General features: G+C 39.7%; 1 protein-coding gene across 3 annotated transcripts in view; it reads left to right on the forward strand.

Moving 5' to 3' along the window:
• ADAMTS12 (ADAM metallopeptidase with thrombospondin type 1 motif 12) overlaps positions 1-19,956 on the forward strand; it is a 343,919-nt gene that overhangs the window by 235,124 nt on the left and 88,839 nt on the right. For 2 of the 3 annotated variants that reach the window (XM_043600301.1, XM_043600310.1), the window contains exons 11-13: positions 466-611; positions 5,441-5,610; positions 17,332-17,465. In XM_043600301.1, the coding sequence (XP_043456236.1) occupies positions 466-611; positions 5,441-5,610; positions 17,332-17,465 (450 nt within the window). Of the gene's footprint in view, positions 1-465; positions 612-5,440; positions 5,611-17,331; positions 17,473-19,956 lie in introns of all 3 variants that reach the window. The other variant, XM_043600321.1, reaches the window with a different exon arrangement.

Below are 19,956 nucleotides of genomic sequence, written 5' to 3' on the forward strand. Positions count from 1 at the left end.
TAAATACCCATAGAGGACATGGAGAAGTGTTAACCACAGTCAGTCTGCAAAATGTTTGTTTATGGTCTGTAACAAGATAAGGGACTTGCAGCAGTAGGTCAATCAATTACATTACAAAGCAACTGTGTTCCTAAGCATACTGAGCTGTTTTTCTTAACAAGACTTTCTCAGTGAAGGAGGAGGTGTGTGGACTTACATTCTGGCATGCACTTTGAGGAACATTGAGTAGCATTGGCTAGCTACAATAGGACACCATAAAGTTCCATTCAATTACTGACATTCTCTGATTCAAAAACTCAAGATTCTTGGGGAAATTTTTTGTGAGTTCTTTGTTCTCCATGTGATGTGTCACCACAGGAAGCCTGCTTGCTCAGGGAGAATTGGGTTTCGACTTCTGGGGTTCTTGGCTCAGCTCGCAATGGGAACCTTTGTGATGTATGCCTGTCCTGTTTCTTCCCTTTTTAGTGGTGTATGGCTGGCAAATGTATCACAGTGGGGAAGAAACCAGAGAGCATTGCTGGAGGCTGGGGCCGCTGGTCACCCTGGTCCCACTGTTCTAGGACCTGTGGGGCCGGAGCCCAGAGTGCAGAGAGGCTCTGCAACAACCCTGAGTAAGTCTAACCAAAAATATTTCCCTTCCTTCCGGGAGTGCCAAGACCAATCTTGGATAGCACGATGTCAGTGACCCCCAAGACTCTTAAGGGAAATAAAATGGGTTCCTAAAGACAAAAGGGAACCAGAAGATTCTTAGAGGGTGGAAGAAAACTGGTTCTGTTTTGTTTTATTTTGGTGAGACACTGGATTCTTACTAGCACTTGGATAAGTAAGCTGATTCCATCATTTGGAGAAATAAGCACATTTTCAAAAGTATCATCTATGTGAAAGGTCCTAGGAGATTATGCAATTAAATCCTTCTAGATAACATCACTCTATCACTGAGAGATTACTTATACTCAATTTTGCTAATAATATTGTAGCTTTTTTCCAATCATAATGAATGCATAATTTTATAAAAATAATTTTCTTCCCTTAAATAACTAATAAAATAGTACATTTTTTAAGATAATTATTTTTAATGTTTTAGATAAGGATTTTATAACCATAGACTTCCATATTAGCCTGTTAAAGGCTCCATAGAAGTTATTTCACAAAGCAGCTTTCAATTTTTTAATGAAAGCGCTTAACCCTTTCAAATTTTAAATTTGTATAATGATACTATATATGAATTACATTTAAATTCCCTTGTTTTCCAAACATATATTACATTCTTAACTTCATTATTTCTTGGTATACTAGTTCCCAAGTAAATTTTTTTTAAAGTTTTTTTAATGTTTATTCATTTTTGAGAGACAGAGACAGAGTGCAAGTGGGGGAGGGGCAGAGAGAGAGGGAGACACAGAATCCGAAGCAGGTTCTAGGCTCTGAGCTGTCAGCACAGGGCCCGACATGGGGCTCAAACTCACAAACTGTTAGATCATGACCCGAGCCAAAGTCGGACGCTTAACCGACTGAGTCACCCAGGCGCCCTCCAAGTAAAATTTTTAAGAAGTGTACATATGATGCCTTTGGTAAGTAAAAAAATATATTAAGCTTCTTTTGCCTAGAATTTCATTCTGTATTGAAGGGTAAGAGTCACACTTTTTAGAAGACTAATTATAAATGTGATTACAGTGTCCTCATTATCTCAGTTCCAAATATTACTTCTCCTTTTTTATTAATAATTATATTACTCTATGTATATATGCATAAATTTAATAAATATATGTAACAAATTTCTCCTAAGGATTAATTAACTCAATATCTACTACATTAAACTGTCAGTGAATGGTATATATTATAGTAGTTATTATGATATCTTTATCACTTACCACACATAAAACTATATATTTGAGGAATTTGGATAAAATTTTTCTTAAATCTTACTCTTTGATAAAAGTTGCTTTTATTTAAAATTTTTAAGTTTATTTATTTATTTTAAGAGAGAGTGTGTGGGAAGGACAGAGAGAGAGGGAGAGAAAGAGAATCCCAAACAGGCTCTACATGGTCAGTGAGGAGCCCAATATGGGTCTCAAACTCACAAACCATGAGATCCTGACCTGAGCCAAAATCAAGAGTCGGACTCTCGACTGACTGAGTCATCCAGGTACCCTGAAGTTGCTTTTGTTTAAATGCAAATTTCTGGGGCGCCTGGGTGGCGCCGTCGGTTAAGCGTCCGACTTCAGCCAGGTCACCATCTCGCGGTCCGTGAGTTCGAGCCCCGCGTCAGGCTCTGGGCTGATGGCTCAGAGCCTGGAGCCTGTTTCCGATTCTGTGTCTCCCTCTCTCTCTGCCCCTCCCCCATTCATGCTCTGTCTCTCTCTGTCCCAAAAATAAATAAACGTTGAAAAAAAAAATTAAAAAAAAATGCAAATTTCTGTGACTTCAAAAAATCAAAACCAGGAATGGAGTACTTTATTTTTACAGAAAATCTTCATTGTGATTTCCATTGTAGAGATGAGGAAATGCAGGCAATTTGCTCTGGGACCTATTTTCAGTGCTCTGTATTCAGCAACCACTCATCTGTAGCCTCTTGGTTGGATGGTTGGTGATCTGTGGTTGTCAGAAAGGGACATCTTTGTTGAGGGACTATAGGATGAATCTCTAACTTTGCTTAATGGAGAAAATGGCATTAACCCCCATCTTAGAGACCATAATTTGTCATAGAGTCTCCTCAGGTGAGTGACCATGTTTGATCTCAGTAGCTGGTTTGCTGAAGTTTATTGAAAACAATGACAATGGAAACATGGTCACAGATTCAAGTCAGAGCATGACTAGTGGACATTGAGACTGGATCCTTGATGTTGGTCAGATATCTAGTGAGAAGACAGCTGGGTTTGTAAAAGGCTTTTAGTGATGTTTGTTGGATGGTACGAACTGGAGAGGTGCTGAGTCATAGAGTATCACTCCATCATCATGAATAGAAAACCAATCTAATATCATGGACAATTCTTAGAACCTTCAACATGGAGTCAATGATTATGAACTGCCTTGGTCAAAGCTCTTTTATGTTCAAGGAACAGAAGTCCACCCAAACCACATTAAGAAAGGAGGGGAAGGAGGTATAGAAAACCTCATGGTTGTTCAAGAAGAACTTCATGAGAAGTACAACTGCAACCAGAAATGAACCAGATGCCAAGGCTTGAGGTTTCTGTCCCCCTAGATTGCATGGTCAGGCAATATAACACAGTGGATGAGGGCTCAGGCTGTGGATTAAGGCAGATGAGGGTTTAAATCTTGGCTCTCCCACTATCAGTTGGGCACTTTAGGCAGATGTCCTACTTTCCTGTGCCTTTAGAATGTGATTTCATCTAGGCTGCTCACTTGGCATGCTTTCTGCCATTGCTCTGAGAAGCCACTTCCATGCATTCTTTAAGAACATTCTCCAAGACAATTCTTCCATGAATTCTTTCCAATCAGTCTTATTTCCACTGTTCTCGCCCTTCTTTAAACTCTCGTTGTATTTACAGTCAGGGATACCTAATTGCTCTTAAATTTTATCTCATTTATTATATAGATGTTATTTTTTTTTCTCCTTAGCAAATTTATAAGCTTCTAGGAGACACAGGGCATCGGTTGCCCTTTTTTTGTACTCTCCTCTTCCTGAAAATGATGTTGAACACATGGTATTGTATAAATACTTGTTGATTATTATTCACAATAATCCAGAAATGCTGTCATTTACTGAGCTCTTACCCTGTGTTAGCTACTCTACTAAATATGTGCATTATCTCACTCAGTGTTCCCATCATGTGAGTTAAGAACTATCATGCTCATTTCACACACACACACACACACACACACACACACACACACACAAGCTAAGGTAACTTGTTCAAAATAATCTAACTAAAATACAAAGTAAAGCAGAATTCAAACCCCAGGCTATTTAACCCCATTATGCTGCACTGCAATAGCAGACACAATACCTAATCTCAGATGCAGTGAGGTGGAGATAAGAAGGCATACATAGACTGTCTGGAGCTTTCTTAAAGGACAGAGAGTTCCTCCTCTTCTATGACAGCAGCTTTTTTTATATTTCTTCCTCCGTTTTTGAGTAAATAATTGGGTAGGTTGTTATTGCCCGTAAGTGTATTGCAAAGGAAATAAAAGATTGAGAAGGATTATTTTTTTAATTTTTTAATGTTTCTATTTATTTTTGAGAGAGAGAGAGAGAGAGAATTAATAGGAGAGGAACAGAGAGAGAATCCTAAGCAGGTTCCGCACTGTCAGTGTAGAGCCCGATGCGGGGCTTGAACCCACAAATCGTGAGATGATGACCTGGGCTGAAATCGAGTTGGACACTTAACCAACTGAGCCACCCAGGCACTATTCTAAAATAAGATTAACTTATTCATTCATTGAATGTTTAAGAGGCTTCTGTACTCAAAGTATGACTTAGAGACCATACATGACATAGAACTTGGATTGGATCATTAGTGAGCTATGTTTTGGAATGGTAAGTGCTGGAAGTAGATAGTAGGTTCAATCAAGTGTCACTGAAAAGGAGAAAGAGACTACTTCTGGCAGAAATCCAAGAAGAATTCATGATGGAGACATAGCATTATTCGGTCCTGAAAGCATAGGTAGCATGTAGACATTCAGAGACTTACCAGAGGGGAAGTCTATCCAGAGGCACAGAAAAGAAACATAAAATAAGTCAGCCTGCCTCACTGGAACAGTATGCAAATGAAAGGGAGGGTGAGAAGTAATTGTTAGGGTGAATTAAGTCAGGATCATGAGGGCTTTGAGTGCTAAGCTGAAGAGGCTGGACTTGATTCTGTGGTCATTGGGTGCCGTGAAAAGGGTTGAAACAAGAAACTAAAATAATTACATTAATCTAAAAATTAACTAGATGTGTGTACAGTAGATTGAGTGAAGGAAAAGATGGGTGGAGGGGAGACAGGAATAGAGTTAAAGATTGGATTAGTTTGGTGACTGTGGAAACGAAGAGAAGGAAGCAAGTACAAAGACATGGCTGATGATTGGGTGGCTGATGGACAGTGGGGTCAAAGGAAGGCAAAGGATGGAGGCTTCTGAAATCTGACCACTTGAAACTTGCTAAGTAGGAAGTAGGGAAGGAGCAGATTTTGGAGAGAATATGATGTATCCCTTCTCAGTATATATTTTCAGTTTTGAAGGCCAGGAGGATATATAAGTCAAAAAGATACACACAGTATTTCAAATTAGGCAACTATAAACCTGGGACTCAATGGTCATGGGCAACAACAACAACCAAAAAAATGTGTGAAATTGGAAGAATTGACGTAAAAGGTTGAGTTGTAAGGGTAGAACAGGACATGGTTTGGCAAAGAACAGCCATGACCAGATGCCAAGGGATGTTTAAGGAAAAATGCTAGCCTTTAAGGAAACTAAAAAAACCACTTGTTTGTTTCATTCATAGACCAAAGTTTGGAGGGAAGTACTGCACCGGAGAAAGAAAACGCTATCGCTTGTGCAACGTCCACCCCTGTCGCCCAGATGCACCAACATTTCGGCAGATGCAATGCAGTGAGTTTGACACCGTTCCCTACAAGAATGAATTCTACCACTGGTTTCCAGTTTTTAATCCAGGTAAGGAGCTATGACAATATATTCCAGATCTAGGGCCGCAGCCACCACAAGAGAGACCACAGAATGTCTGGGATGCCCTGCAAAGTTCAATAAAGAGAGGATTGTACCATGAGGAGTTTTATACTTCTGAAAATGGAAACACGACCTGCTTAGGTTGATCAGCAAATGTTGAAAGCTGAATATATCCAACTCTGTGCTGAGCTCTGGGGGAGATAAAAGAGAAGCTTATCAAACATGGTGGCTCCCTTCAAAACATGGTGCAGCTAAGCAATCAATGAAAGTACTTGATTACTGATGAAAGTGCTCATTGATGAGAGTGTGAACTGACTATAATTTTGGCAGAAATTCAGAAAAGGTCATTGTAAGTTTGGACTAATTTCAGGGAAAACTTCTAAGGAAGTGTTGAAGACTCTTAAGCATGAGAAGTCTTACTACTGGAAGAAGAAAAAGGGAAGATATTTAAAATAGAGTCAATAATTCCATTTGACAGGAGAAAAGCACAAGGAAAAACAGGATGATAAGAATGCCTTCATCAGAAATAAGTGAGAGCCAGCTCTGGGCCAGAAATAAACTTTTTTTTTTTTAAAGTACAGGACAGTATAAGAAGGGTACAAAATAAAATGAAGTAATTAAAGGATGCTCATCAGGGCGTGGTGACATAACTGAACTGCAGAATGGGACAACTTTGGCAATGCTACCCCTGTATCAGCACCAGTTACACCTTCTCTCCTGAAAATGAAGAAGAATCATTAACCATTAGCTATAGATTGGCATCAAAAAATATCTGTGCAGTGTGTTATTATTCAAGTAGAGAATGAAAGAGAAAAGATTTTCCTGAGCTAAGGAGATTTGAGTCAGGGAGTAAAAAATAACTAACCAAAAAATTTTTCATGATTTTATTTTATTTTTTTTTCAATATATGAAGTTTATTGTCAAATTGGTTTCCATACAACACCCAGTGCTCATCCCAAAATTTCATGATTTTTTTAAGTTTCTGAAAACACAAGAGAAATCATAGATGTCAGCCAGTGAATGAAAATTACATATGTGGACTGTTAAAAAAATGATATAGTCAATTGCTTTTGAAAGAAAGACTCAGCGGTGCTTTGCCCGTATTGGGTCCCCAAACTACCCTGAAGGCTTTTGGTTGTCACGAGCAATGTCTTCTCCTTGCCCCCACATTGTTGAGCATCATTCATTGCTCTAGGGGGATGAGTCATTTGGTTACTAGTGCAATTCAGCTTCCTGTTCCTGGCATTTGAATCCAGCCAAACTCATGTGTGTACTCATGTACACACACACACACACACACACACACACACACATACACATACACACACACACACACACACACACACACAAGAAACTAATGATGAAAGATACTTCCAATTAGTACCATCTATATTTATATTTTTGACATTCTCTATTATGTTGGAACTATTTAGGACAGTAGTATTATAGACCCCAAATGAGCAACCTTCCAGAACTAAGATAGCATAACTATCCCAGGGTTGTGACAGGGTCCGCCCCCTGCCTGATGCAGGGTGGGGATTGTGTGTGCTGAACTCTGACAGCTTGAGTAGCTGGGCTTAGAATAAAAAGATTTGGTTTGGCTTGGCTTTTCCTTTATTTAAAAAGCGTTTGTCGTATGCCTCCATATTACATAGCAGAGCAATGGGTACTAAATAAATGAATCATGAAAGCAGACATAAATTTCACCCACTTTGGAGTGGTTAGTTTGCATCTGTCACTGATGTTGAGGCTGATCTGAGGGAATTAAGCTGAGTGTCAACACTATATACCTGGGCTATCAGCCTCCTTCTCCATCCTGGTGGTTTTCTTGCAGGCTCCTGTGCCATTATTTAAGCATAATGACTTAGCTGCTCACCCAAGTAGCTACTACCTTGATCAACACACTGATTTCCTTCCCTTATTAAACTCTAACCTACAGAGTTTTTATTTGTTTAGTTGATGGGCACCCCTAGTAGAGAGAAGTATACTTGGTTGTTCATGTCAACAGCTAGGTATGGAGCATTTATTCCAGGCCAGGCATTGAGCACTTCCCCCTCCCAGCCTTACCATTAGAAGTTACCATTGGATAAAGTAAATACACAGCAGAGTATTCAGCCCACACAGTGGGCGGTGTTAAGTGTCTTGGTAAGTGACCTTCAGGAGATGCACTAACTAGCCAATGACAGAAGAGTCATAGATTTAAACATTTGGAATAATCGTAGAAACTCCATCAAATCTTGTAGTTTTCGTACTCTGCTGCTTGGAATCCCAGGGCTTCCCAAAATGCTTGATTCTACTTTCATTTTTCAAAAAAAAAATGTTAAACTGGCATTTAAAAGTGCCATAAAGAGCAATGCTTACACTCAAAATTATTATATATTAAGTTTTAACATATGAAAGGCCACAATGCTCTAAGTTACACAGTCAAATTGATTTGGCTTTCTGCACACCTTAAAATAAAAGTCTCTCATGAACATAATTTAATTGAAAAATATCCTGGGATTGTAGGTTGAGTTTCTTTAACCTGTTCTCATTTGCAATTGTTTGTCTGTATGAGTCAAGATTTTTCAATATTGTGCAACCAAAAAACTCACAGAAAATAATTAGATGCTGCAGCCAGTGTAAGTCTGTAACTGCCATCCATAAGCTTCATTTCAAAATTTTCTGTTTATCTTAATAATTTCTTTAGATCCCACTGACTTATTTTTAAACGCTATGTACTTGAACTTACAAAATTTATGCTTAATAAAATCCTGACTTTATCTGTTTTATTTGCAAGATCTTGTTTGGAAAACGAAAATTAATTATTCTGCTTAAAAGATTTGAAAACTGCTAATCTAGATCAACTTCCTTTCCAATATAGACATTCTCTTAACCAACACTCCTGACAAAAAAAAAAAATTATCCAAACTCCGTTAGATCACTTTCATGTAGGCACCGGTATGAAGAGCTGCCACGATCAACTGCATTTTCTGAGACAGTATTTATATCAGCATGAGACTCTGTATTGTCTCACTTATCCCCTCCCCACCCTTACAGGTAAAGAAGCTTAGTCTCAGAGGAGACAATGACTTATTTAAGGTTACAGGATTTTATATAATGGAGCTGGAATTGAAGCATAAGTCTAAGAAGCTGATAGATAGATAGATAGATAGATAGATAGATAGATAGATAGATAGATGATAGATAGATAGATGATAGATGTTAGATAGATAGACCTAAGCTAATTTGTATAGATTTCCAGGGACTTCATTGGCCTATGTTAATAGAAATGTGTTTATATCCTGCATCTTCTATTAGGAAATGACCAGAGCCTGATCTTGATGTCATCACTTTCCTGGAATCTCTCTCTCTTTTTAGGTCTTCATCTTTCTCAGACTACCTAATTTAGCCCAAATTCATTTAGGCTCATTTTTCAGTTGTTGCTTCTAGATATTTAAGCCTTTTTAATGCTTGAAGCCAGTGAGGTTCCCAGCAAATGTGGAGGGTCTGACGTGAAGTTGAACCACATCTGCTCCTCATGGAATAGGATCCTTCAGGAATACCTTTCAGGAGTTGCTGCAGTTAGGATTCCCTCGGAAGCAGACTCTGAGACAGGAGTAGCATACAGGAGGTTCAGCAGCTGTGGAAGAAGAGGGGGAAGAGGGAAGGAAGAGGGAGTGTGCAGGGGGAGCTGAGCTACAGTGCAGGCTCAGCAGAGGCCTTATCCTACCCCACAGGGCGCTCTGCGGCTGGAACAGGCTTTCTGGGTTTCCAGGTTGAAGTGGGAGAGCCAAACCTTTATGCCCCACGGGGACTGGTCCCTGCGTGTGGTCCACCCTGGGAAGGAGTGAGTGTCCTTGGTAAGGAAGCTCTCAGGGCTAGTGCTGGCAGTGCTCCCAGGAGCTGGAGGGATGAGTCCCAGCACCTGGGGGGCCTGGGTGGTGTGCACAGAGCTTATTACAGGAATACTTGGGATTTCGAGAGAAACAATCTTTAAAGAGAATATAAGTGTGGGGGGCAACTGGGAGATCGTTTAGCCAGAAGCCCCTGTTTTGACTAGTTAGGGATTCCTATGGCTTCAAGAGAGGAAATGATGGACTAATAAGGATGATGTTTGCAGACACCTCAAAGCCAATCACAACCCTCTTCACCCTCACTTTCCTCTACAGTAGAAGAGGGAAAACGGAAAGACTCAGGAACCCATATGCCCAGGAAACCCAATCCTGACCAAAGAGATAAAGATGGAGTCCCCACTTGGGTAAGGCTTCTGGGAGGGCTTTTAATAGGCAGTGACCCCGCTGGCCCTCACCCCCTTACCTTTCTGCCATGCACCCTTCCCCCTCCTGCTGTCTGGGGTACAGCAGATCACACTGCAGCCAGAAAGCTGATGCCCCTGCTGAGATGGCTGAGCAGGAAGACTGGAAGGAGGAGAGATTTATACTCCTACTGATGAAGTTTTGGGGTGATGGTGGGGTCCAGAGCTGGTGGCCAAGAAAGAATTCTTGAAGACGTCTGGTGCAAAAAGGTGATTTTATTAAAGCACTGGGACAGGACCTGTGGGCAGGAAGAGCTGCACTGGGGTTGTGACGGGTAACATTATAGACCCTCAGGTTGGAAGGGGGTCAAGGATAGAGTAAGACTCTAGGGTATTTTGGAAGCAAGGTTTCCAGGACTTTGAGGGGCCAGTTGTTTCTAGGGAAACACCACTTATTACTGTTTAATAAAACCTCAGTCATGAGACCCTTCAGATGTATATGGCGGGGGGCACGGCCTAAGCTTGGAGTATGATTGTCAGCATATATCTTGGAGCAGTTGAGATAAAGGAAGTAGACTTACAGGATCCTCGAGGTTGGGATAATGTTAAGCTAAGATTCTCTTTTGCCCCCAGCAAAGTGTCATCATCAAGGTAGCTGAACTCCTAGAGGGAAGTCACTCTGCTGGTCTCAAAGACTTGTCAATGGGCTGTAGGCAGTAAGGAAATTTAATTTTTCATTTGTGTTAGTTTCCCACATCACCATGGCAAGCACTTAAACCCCTTCCCTTTGCTCTTGGGCAGCCAGGAGTGTCCGAGGAATATCACACATATTCCACCTGGGAAAGGGTGTGTGTGCCAGCCTGTATTTTGCCCTGAGCTTCCCAAGCTCACTCATCACTGCCTCTGAATTTCCTGTCACGTGGGAGAAATAAACTCCTGTCTATTTAAGACAAGGAAGCAACATTTTTCTGCTCTTTGCGATGAAACGAATTCCTAACTGACAATGAGAATGGCTTATATTAAATTTATGTCAGTGTTTGCTCTGTGCCAGGCACTTCACTCAGTATGGTATGTGCATTTTCCTGATTTTATCTCCATGAGAAAATCCTGTGAGGAAATTTAAGGTTTTGACCCAATTTTTACGGACATGCTAGTAGATGTAGAGAATTGACTTGCCCAAACTCAGACTCTACAGTAGAGCCAGGAGGAGTTAGCCCAGGCCCAACTCCGCAGCCTAAATATTAACCAGTAAAACAGAGACTGTGATTAGCCTGTGTCCTTAACAACAATGCATTGGGTTTTGAATTTTACCTAGGATGATGTTTCTATTTTAAAAAACAGATGATTTCATGGCCCAGGAATTCTGGTTGGGGGTAGATGAGCCCCCAAAATTATTTGCATTATGATGAATGCTAGGTTTGTTCAACTAATCTGTCTTGAATCTTTGAAAACCATTTTTTTCTCAACATTTAAGCATTATCACAAAATTACTATATTTCTCATATAAATTAAATTGTAATTCCAAATGTAGTATCACAATTCTTGAACATCATAATCAAAAGATAACATAACACAAAAATTTATAGTAAATAGAAAGTCTAAGATATTAGTGAAATAGGTTTAGTTATTTTAATTTTTTAAAGTTTATTTATTTATTTTGAGAGAGAGAGAGAGAGAGAGAGAGAGAGGGAGAGAGAAAGCAACAACGGGGGAGGAGCAGAGAGAGGGAGAGAGAGAATCCCAAGCAGTCTCTACACTGTCAGTGTAGAGTCCAACGTGGGGCTCGAACTCATAAACCATGAGATTATGACCTGAGCCAAAACCAAGATCAGACATTCAACCAACTGAGCCACAGAGGCACCCCCTAGGTTTAATTTATTAAAAAAAAAATAGCTCTGTTCTTGCTTTTTATACCTCCATGGTTATTGTAGAATATATTAATTTTAATACCTTCTTATGTTTAATTAATATATATTTTGATATATTTAGGGATTGTAATATTACCCTATCAGAAGGTAAAAGACTATACAAGTTTAGACTAGCCAAAGTTACAGAGTCCTGGTAATTATTTGAGTTTGGGTTGAGCTTTTGGTCAGGACTTTTCATATATTTTTGTTATTTCCTCCAAGCTGATCTAAAGGCTCAGCTCAGCTGATTAAACTGAGTTTCTGCCTTAAGTTAAATATTTCTTGTTACAACAATAAAACATTTTAAGTTATGCCTTTTGCTTCAGGTTTGGTATTTCTTAAAATCTGGAAAGAAACAGCAGGTGTGTGTATAACATGCATCTTCTGCTGGTATAACACATTTCATAGTCTCATCAGACGTTACTTAGAAAACACAAGTTCAAATATAAAATTAAAAGCCTTAAGACAGCGACACAGATCATTCGACCGCGTGTGAAGCCCTGGCCAACTGCATGGGGTTCATACCCATGGGGCCCTGCCTGCAAATGGACTTTAGAAACTGGGCTTTTTTAAATGGTGAAACTCCAGTAGCAATCTACTTACGAACGTGAAATGCGTCAAAAGTTTTCCTTGACCTAAGAAGTATTTTTTATCCTTCGTACCAAGTTTTATCTTTCACTTCTAATGACCACTCTTTAACATCATTATCCAAAAATGTTGAGCCATCCTGTTTCACCGGAATTGAAAATGCAACCTTTGATTCAATAAGTTCATTCAGCTACCTAAGCTTCCTTTGAGAGGATTAATCAGTGTAAGGGTGAGAGTTCACCAGTAAATGAGTCTGAGAGGTTTCACTTAGCTGAATTATAAATAGATTTGAAAGCTCTTGAAAGGTAGAGAAAAAAAAATCTATGATCCAGACAAAGGGATGTGTCAGGACAGATGAATAAACATGAGACAGTGAAAATACTCTGTGGATGTTACAGAATCATTGAGGCTGATGTCTGGGACAGACTCCTGAGACTCATGATGACCATTGAGAACTAAGAGTGTCTTTTGCTACCCCTGTCTCCTTCTGCAGAGCCCTATCATAGATCACCTAATGGCATGCCCAGAGTGCCATGAAAAACAAAGGCCAGCGGAGAAGACAGGGAAGTGGGGTTCAGTCTTCTAAAATGCTGAAATAGCCTTGAACCTTCAATTCCCAAAGGCTGCTTTCAAGTACAGGGCTCTTTCAGGCCTTAGGCACCCCTATCGGTCATAGGTATGCAAGTTTGGGGAGTCGGGACAGGTGGGTCTGTAAGCTATTATTGTTGTTGCCCAAAGATTATTTATTAGATTATTCCTAAGACACCAGAGACCACTGTGCTTAGATTCAGGAGAAATTTGTGTTTCTTACATGAAGCATACGTCAGCTAGCCTGTCTAACCTTGAAGGACGTAGTAATCCCATACTGCACAAGCAAAGTGAAGTCTGGAAATGCGGGCCTCTCTCCATGGAGATGTGTTATTCTCACAGAAGAAAAGAGACCTTTCCAGTGTTGCTGTCTGAGAGCCAAGACATTATTTTTGAAAGGAACGTATGCTTCTTTAAAAAAAATGCAAATGTGCATAATAGAATGAAATAAAAATAAATTCTCATCCCATCATGCTTAACTTACTCCTTAGAGGCAACCATTGTTAACAGCTGGTTTTAGTTTGCACACAAATGAAATCATACTTTGCCAATTCTGCAGCTTTTTTTATTCATTAGCAGAACGTCATGGCATTACAGCTTACCTCATTTCTCATAGTACTGCACAGTGAGTCTGTGAATATACTAAACAACATTATGTAAATACAACTAAATTGATTTGTCCTTTTATTTCTGGATAAAACTTTCATTATTTCAGTGAATATCCTTGACTTTTTTTTGTTTAGTTATTTATTTATTTAGAAAGAGCACAAGCAGGGGAGGGGCAGAGAGCGAGGGAGAGAGAATTCCAAGTAGGCTCTCTACTGTCAGTGTGGAGCCAGATGCAGGGATTGAACTTGTGAACTGCAACATCATGACTTGAGCCAAAGTCAGACGCTTGACCACCTGAGCCACCCAGGTGCCCCCGCATCCTTGACTTCTATCACTAAGGTCAAGGTTCATTTTTATGACTGAGTTGATTATCTGTCAGGATTGCAATGATCTCTTTGCCACTTGGTCCAAAATTTTCTCCCTAACAGTGTTGACCTTTATCATGTTTGTTAATTAGTAAACATGGGTTAAGAGCCTTTTCTAGGTATAATGTCCTGCTAGTATTTACTAGGAAAGGTTAATGATAATAACTGCCACATTTAAATAACCACTCAATGCCAAATACCTCATTGGAGATTTTAATATTATTCTCTGCCAATCCCCTCTGTGCAGACTGAAGGACTTGGGCAAGATGTGAGAGTCAGGGCTGAGAACTGAATCCCTGTGGATCTAGCTGCTAGCTGGCCAGCAGTAGCTGGTCAATGCACAAATGACTGAAGTGCCTTGGAGGGTATGGCAGTTAGGTTGAGGAGCTTGTAAAATCCATAGTCTTGGAAGTGTAGAGCTGTGAGGACCTCAGTAGTTATTGTATGAGTGGAACATCTTGGAACCAGGTCCACAGTGGCAGTAAAGGGAGATCATGGAGCCACTTACTGACCTAGCAGGGTCTAGAATTTTTTATGCTACAGCAACAAGACAGAAAGTGTTTAGAATATAGTGAAACAAAGTGTGAATTTAGTGCAGCATTGATTAGAAGTGGCATAACAGAATAATCTAAGGAGAAGAGGCTATTTTAGGAAAGATTTGTCTGTGTGGGAATGAGAGTTGAATCAGCATTACAAAATATGTGTCTTTTGGCTGCTATCATGGTAGATAGCAGAGTGTGGTGGGGCAGCTGCAAGGACCTTTAGAATTTATCGAGTTCATGATACGGAGGTGAAAACAACAATAATAACTGCCATTTGTTAAGCACTTACTGTATATCAAGCTCCATGCTGAGCGCTTAACATACAATCTCCATCTTAACCCTCACAGTTACATTTCAAGGTAGATATTATTACCCCCATTTTTTTTGGATGAAGAAACAGAGTCACAGAAAGCTTAAGTAACTTTCTCAAGGAAATATTGGACTTTCATGAGCTAAAACTTTTACATATACTCTCTGTAGAAATAAATGGCTCCAGAGTCTGATGATTCTCACTATATTTAAGCCCTGTGGGAAGATATTAAAATGGAGCCCCATTGGAATTCTACCAAGTTGGCACCTCAGATTTGATCTGTAAATAAATGCATTGCCCAATAACATGAAGAGCGGATTCTTTAGAGAGCTTATCAAAGACATTTGTCTTTTGTTCAAGAAAATTCTGTGTCTGTAGGTTAGAGGCTAGTAAAGTGGGCTCTAAGCTAAACCACCAGGTTTAGCTCTGCCACTCAAGCTGTGAGGTCCTGGGAAACTTAATCTTTTTATGCCTCATCTATGAAATGGTGACAATAACAGCATAGGGTGATTGTGATTGTTAAAATGAGGTAGATAACCACTATGAAGAACAACCAGATCTGGGAAATAGTGTGCAAGTGATATATTGGCTATTATTTTATTAAGCAAAATTCCTCTTACCTCACTATATAAATAAGAGTAGTGAAAGGCCCTAGTAGTGTTTTCCCCTGGGGAAGGGGTCAAATAGCACAAGTCCAGGGAGAGTAAAATGAAGGCAAACATTGGAACTTTAGCGTTCTGGAATTCATTGCAACATCTGCCACTGGATGGAGATGTACTTGCTAGGAGGACCCATTTATGCAACTCCTGGCAGTGAGTGCCTTCTTAAATTTTGTGCCGTAGGCCCCTCTCTGGTCCCAGGCCTTCCCTGCAGGCTGAAACAGGTAACTCCTATAGAAAAGCTCCAGAACTCTTCAGGGCTGCTTTCTATTTTTGCTTTATGTGTCCGAGTACAAAATCTCAAATCCAAATTCTAAAGCTCAAATCAAAGTCTTATTTAAAAGTGTTTCCCTGCCTCCATCCTTCTACTTAACTTGTCAAGTATTTAATAGCCCTGTGTTTCATGAAATGATTCCCTCTACTCAGCACACCTGGATGGATGTTTCTGTCTCTAGGAGGGCAGAGCTGTGCCCAGGAGGCTCCCCGTAAATACTGCTGGCTCAGTTCAGGCAGTGACAGAGCTAATCACACTGCCAGGAATGAAGTTTACAATAATCCCATGTTTTACCTGGTCCCGGGAGTTTTCTGGCCCTTTTCCATTGGCACTTTGTGCTGTGATCTCTCCAACTCATTTGGATTTTGTTCATTTTCTCAGACCACCTATCCACTGCTCGTTGTATAAAATGAGTTAGTTGTTCTTTATCTACTTTTACCCTTTTCCTTTAAGCTTTAAACAGATGCTTTTGACCTCTGTCTAAAGTTTGTCCAGGGTTTCAGTGTTTGAGTTTCTGCTCTTAGTTATACTTTTATTTCTTTACCAAATGGATCATTGCATCCTCAAGAAGCCATGCCTAGGGTTGAGCACTCTGGCTTTGCATTTGCCGCCCATCCAACATGGGTTGGGTCCATGGCCTGTGGGTGGTCTCATTGAGCCCTAAGCTGGTCTTACCATGAGGAAATTCAAGGATTTCCCCCAATAAACAGCTCCAAAAGGGGTTATCCCCTAGAAAGACCTTTCTGAAAAAGAAATTCTCAAGTTTTTCATTTGAAAAAAAAGAAACAAGATGTAATATTCAAAAGAAAATTGCTATTTGAATTCTTCTTATACATGTATTACCTATTAAAAATCTTAAGGAAATTTATATTTTAAAAGTTATCTATCTTTCTGATAACTGTAGTTACCTGTGTATAGGTACATATTTTATTAAGTAAATCTTTAGAACCATTCCTGTGCTAGAAATCACCCTATCCGCATTCACAAGGGAGTAGAAAATTCAACCCTAGAATGCGTTCATTGTAGGACCCAGCATGATGAGATAGACCATTATGGTAAACCATTATAGGCTTCAGCTTCAGCATAAAAAAAAAAATCAGACTTTCTGTTTCTCTGTGTCTGTAAATCTGTGTCCAAGGACTTCTCGGATTTGAGGAGAATAAAGAAAGATATTTGTTGGGGGTAGGGTCATGATTGTGGCAGTGGTGTTAAGTATGGAGTTGGCCCACTAGGAGGGGACTCCCTCTTCCCTAGAGGTCCACTTCACAGCAAGTAGTGGGCAGGTGTCATGCTTGTCTGGAGTCATACAGCACTTGTTGCTAATATTTCTCTTCTAGATTAACCCCAGAAGCGCTGCATCTTATTTTTACAAGCCCAGTTCAGTGTTGGATTGAAAAAGATCTCATCATTTGTAACGAAGGGTTACAATCTTCCCAATTTAATTTGTTGTAAAACCCTTTAACTGGATAAAGAAAAAAGCCTACATTTCAGCATGCATCACAGAAAGGTCAAAGATGGGAATTTCCAGATGAACAACACTTGGGGGCATTGTATGTACAAAAGAATCCTGCAGGAAGGGTGCTGAGCTAAAAATGCTAACTTGCAAGGATTTGTTTCTTTTTCACTCCAGCACATCCTTGTGAGCTCTACTGCCGACCCATAGATGGCCAGTTTTCCGAGAAAATGCTGGATGCTGTCATTGATGGTACCCCTTGCTTTGAAGGCGGCAACAGCAGAAATGTCTGTATTAATGGCATATGTAAGGTATTGGGTATGTTTCCTTCATCTACAACTTTATAAAATCATGATTTTTATTAACTTAGGAAGTCAGATGTTCTAAGCTTTTGCTTTCATGATAATTGCACGTGGTCTGGCTTTTATATATGGTCTATGAGATAAGACTTGTTCATCAGGGTCAACAATTTGAAATTGAAAACTTTCCCTCCTGCTGTGGTCTTTCTTACTTGACTTGTTGATGTGCTCTGTGATATTATTTTAGGCATAGAGTAAGGCCAAACCGAAGAAGAACCAAATTCAAGGAAGAATTATTAGGAAAGGCAACCCTGATTATTTGACTGGTATTAAATCATTCATTTGGTGGTGCTTGGGTGGCTTAGTCAGTTAAGCGGCTGACTTTGATCCAGGTCATGATCTCGAGGTTCATGGGTTTGAACCCCGCATCAGGCTCTGTGCTGACAGCTCAGAGCCTGGAGCCTGCTTCAGATTCTGTCTCCCTCTCTCTCTCCCCCTCCCCTGCTTGTACTCTCTCTCTCTCTCTCAGAAACAAACATCAAAAAAAATTTTTTTTTAATTATTCATTGATTACTTGCCAGCAGAGTACTTAAACTTGAGAAAAAAGCTGAAATTAACAATGGTTTGTATAGTGTTTTGCACAAAGTGTTTTTACATTGATTGCCAACATGGTCTTCTCAGGAAGAGAAATGGCATGACAGGTAGTTTGAAGCCAAGTTTTCTGATTTCTGTTTAACTTTTCCACACTGACTCCATTTTCAACTCCACCTTTTTATAAATTACCGAGACCTGATTCGTCAATGCTTTTATCTGTGCAACCATTGAAGAATTCCTTTCCAGTGCTCGCGGTCTGGTTTGCAAAGAAATGATGAACAAGTTTTGTGATCCAACACCCAGGCATAAATCTCAGTTTAAAGAAAAGGTGTTTTTAATCAGTGAAAGAAAAGTTATAAAGTTCTAATTAACTGTTCGTAAAGCATAATGCTTAGTTCTCAGGCTCTAGAATATGAACTTAATACCATTGTTTACCGGCTGTATAACTCCATCCATTTTGCTGAAACTCAGTTTCTTTTTCTTAAAATTGGGATGTTAATGTATCCTCCTCGTTGGTGTCAAGAAGAATAAAGACATATATTTTAAGCCCCTAACAGAGCCCCTGACACACAATAAACTCTTAATCCATTTTATTTGTTTTTGCCAATGTTTATCATAATTTTTTTCCCCACTGGACTGAGTTGCTGCCATGGAAAGCCCTTGCCCATGAATGTTCAGGACCCTGGGAAGATACATTTATTACCTTCAAGTTGCCTATTGACTTATCCCAGTAGGGACCAAAGCATAAGAGGCAACATGATGATTCCCAGGAATGAATGAGCTGAAAGGAAGTCACAGTCATACTCTACATTAGAAGGAGCTCACGTGAAATTCTTCTTCACACTCACTAGGAATTATCACTGTAGCTACAAAGAGCCAAAAGTAATCAATATTTATTTGGGTTAGATCTATTCTCCACGGTGGGGAAAGGTTTGTGTAGCTAATTCGGGCCAAAACAGCCCCATCACAGTGCAAAGCAGTGGTTCTCAGTCTTGGCTGCCTATTAGAGTCATCTGAAGACCCTTTAAAAACTAGTGATGTCTGGACTCTATCTCAAACCTAATGATTCAGAACCTCTGGGATTCAGGGCCTGGGCATTGACATTTTAAAAACTTCCCAGGTAATTGCCACATGGAGCTAGGGCTGAGAACTTTAATCACCAAGAATGAATGTGATACTAAAATTATCTGTTAGACCTAAACATGTTTGCGAGCAGAGAGACAATATCTTTAGCACAGCATGGGAAAACACAAGTGTTTTGAACAAAACATAAGGGGTCTTGGGTGCCTCTCTTGACACCAATTAAATCAACTTAATAGAATAAGATGGAGTCTCTCAGCTTGACTTACTCTTTTTGGAAATCAGGGCTTTTTAGAAGCTATAATTACCCACTTTCTCTCTTGACCACACTGAACAAGTTTTTAAGCTGAAAGATTATGTCAAATCAAATTTACCTTAATAGCCTGAAAACAATTTACCTTCCAAGGATCCAGGTTGTGGTTATTTTCAGCTCTGTTAGTCTTCTTATTTAATTAGTACAGTTTTTTCAAAGGGAATTGAACATATATTGAAATAAAAAGATACACCATCAGAAAAAAACATATGCAGGGTATAATAATCTATCTTCTTTGTGAATATGAAAATGTTTGCTTATATTCATATATTCGGCTGTCTATTTTGCAGTTATAATATTTGCCAGCATTTTGGCCTGTTAGATTTGCAGATTCTCTTGTTAAGGGAATTAGTCTTGATCAGGACTGAGTTTGTTCTAGGAATAACTATCTATGCCTCTTCCCCATTGTTTTTAAAGTTTTTATTAATTTTTTTTTGAGAGAGAGATTGAGAGCATGAGCGGGGAAGGAACAGAGAAAGGGAGCCAGAATCCCAAGCAGGCTCCGTGCTATCATCA

This window comes from Prionailurus bengalensis, chromosome A1 (assembly GCF_016509475.1).
Source record: "Prionailurus bengalensis isolate Pbe53 chromosome A1, Fcat_Pben_1.1_paternal_pri, whole genome shotgun sequence".
Classification (NCBI taxonomy): domain Eukaryota; kingdom Metazoa; phylum Chordata; class Mammalia; order Carnivora; family Felidae; genus Prionailurus; species Prionailurus bengalensis.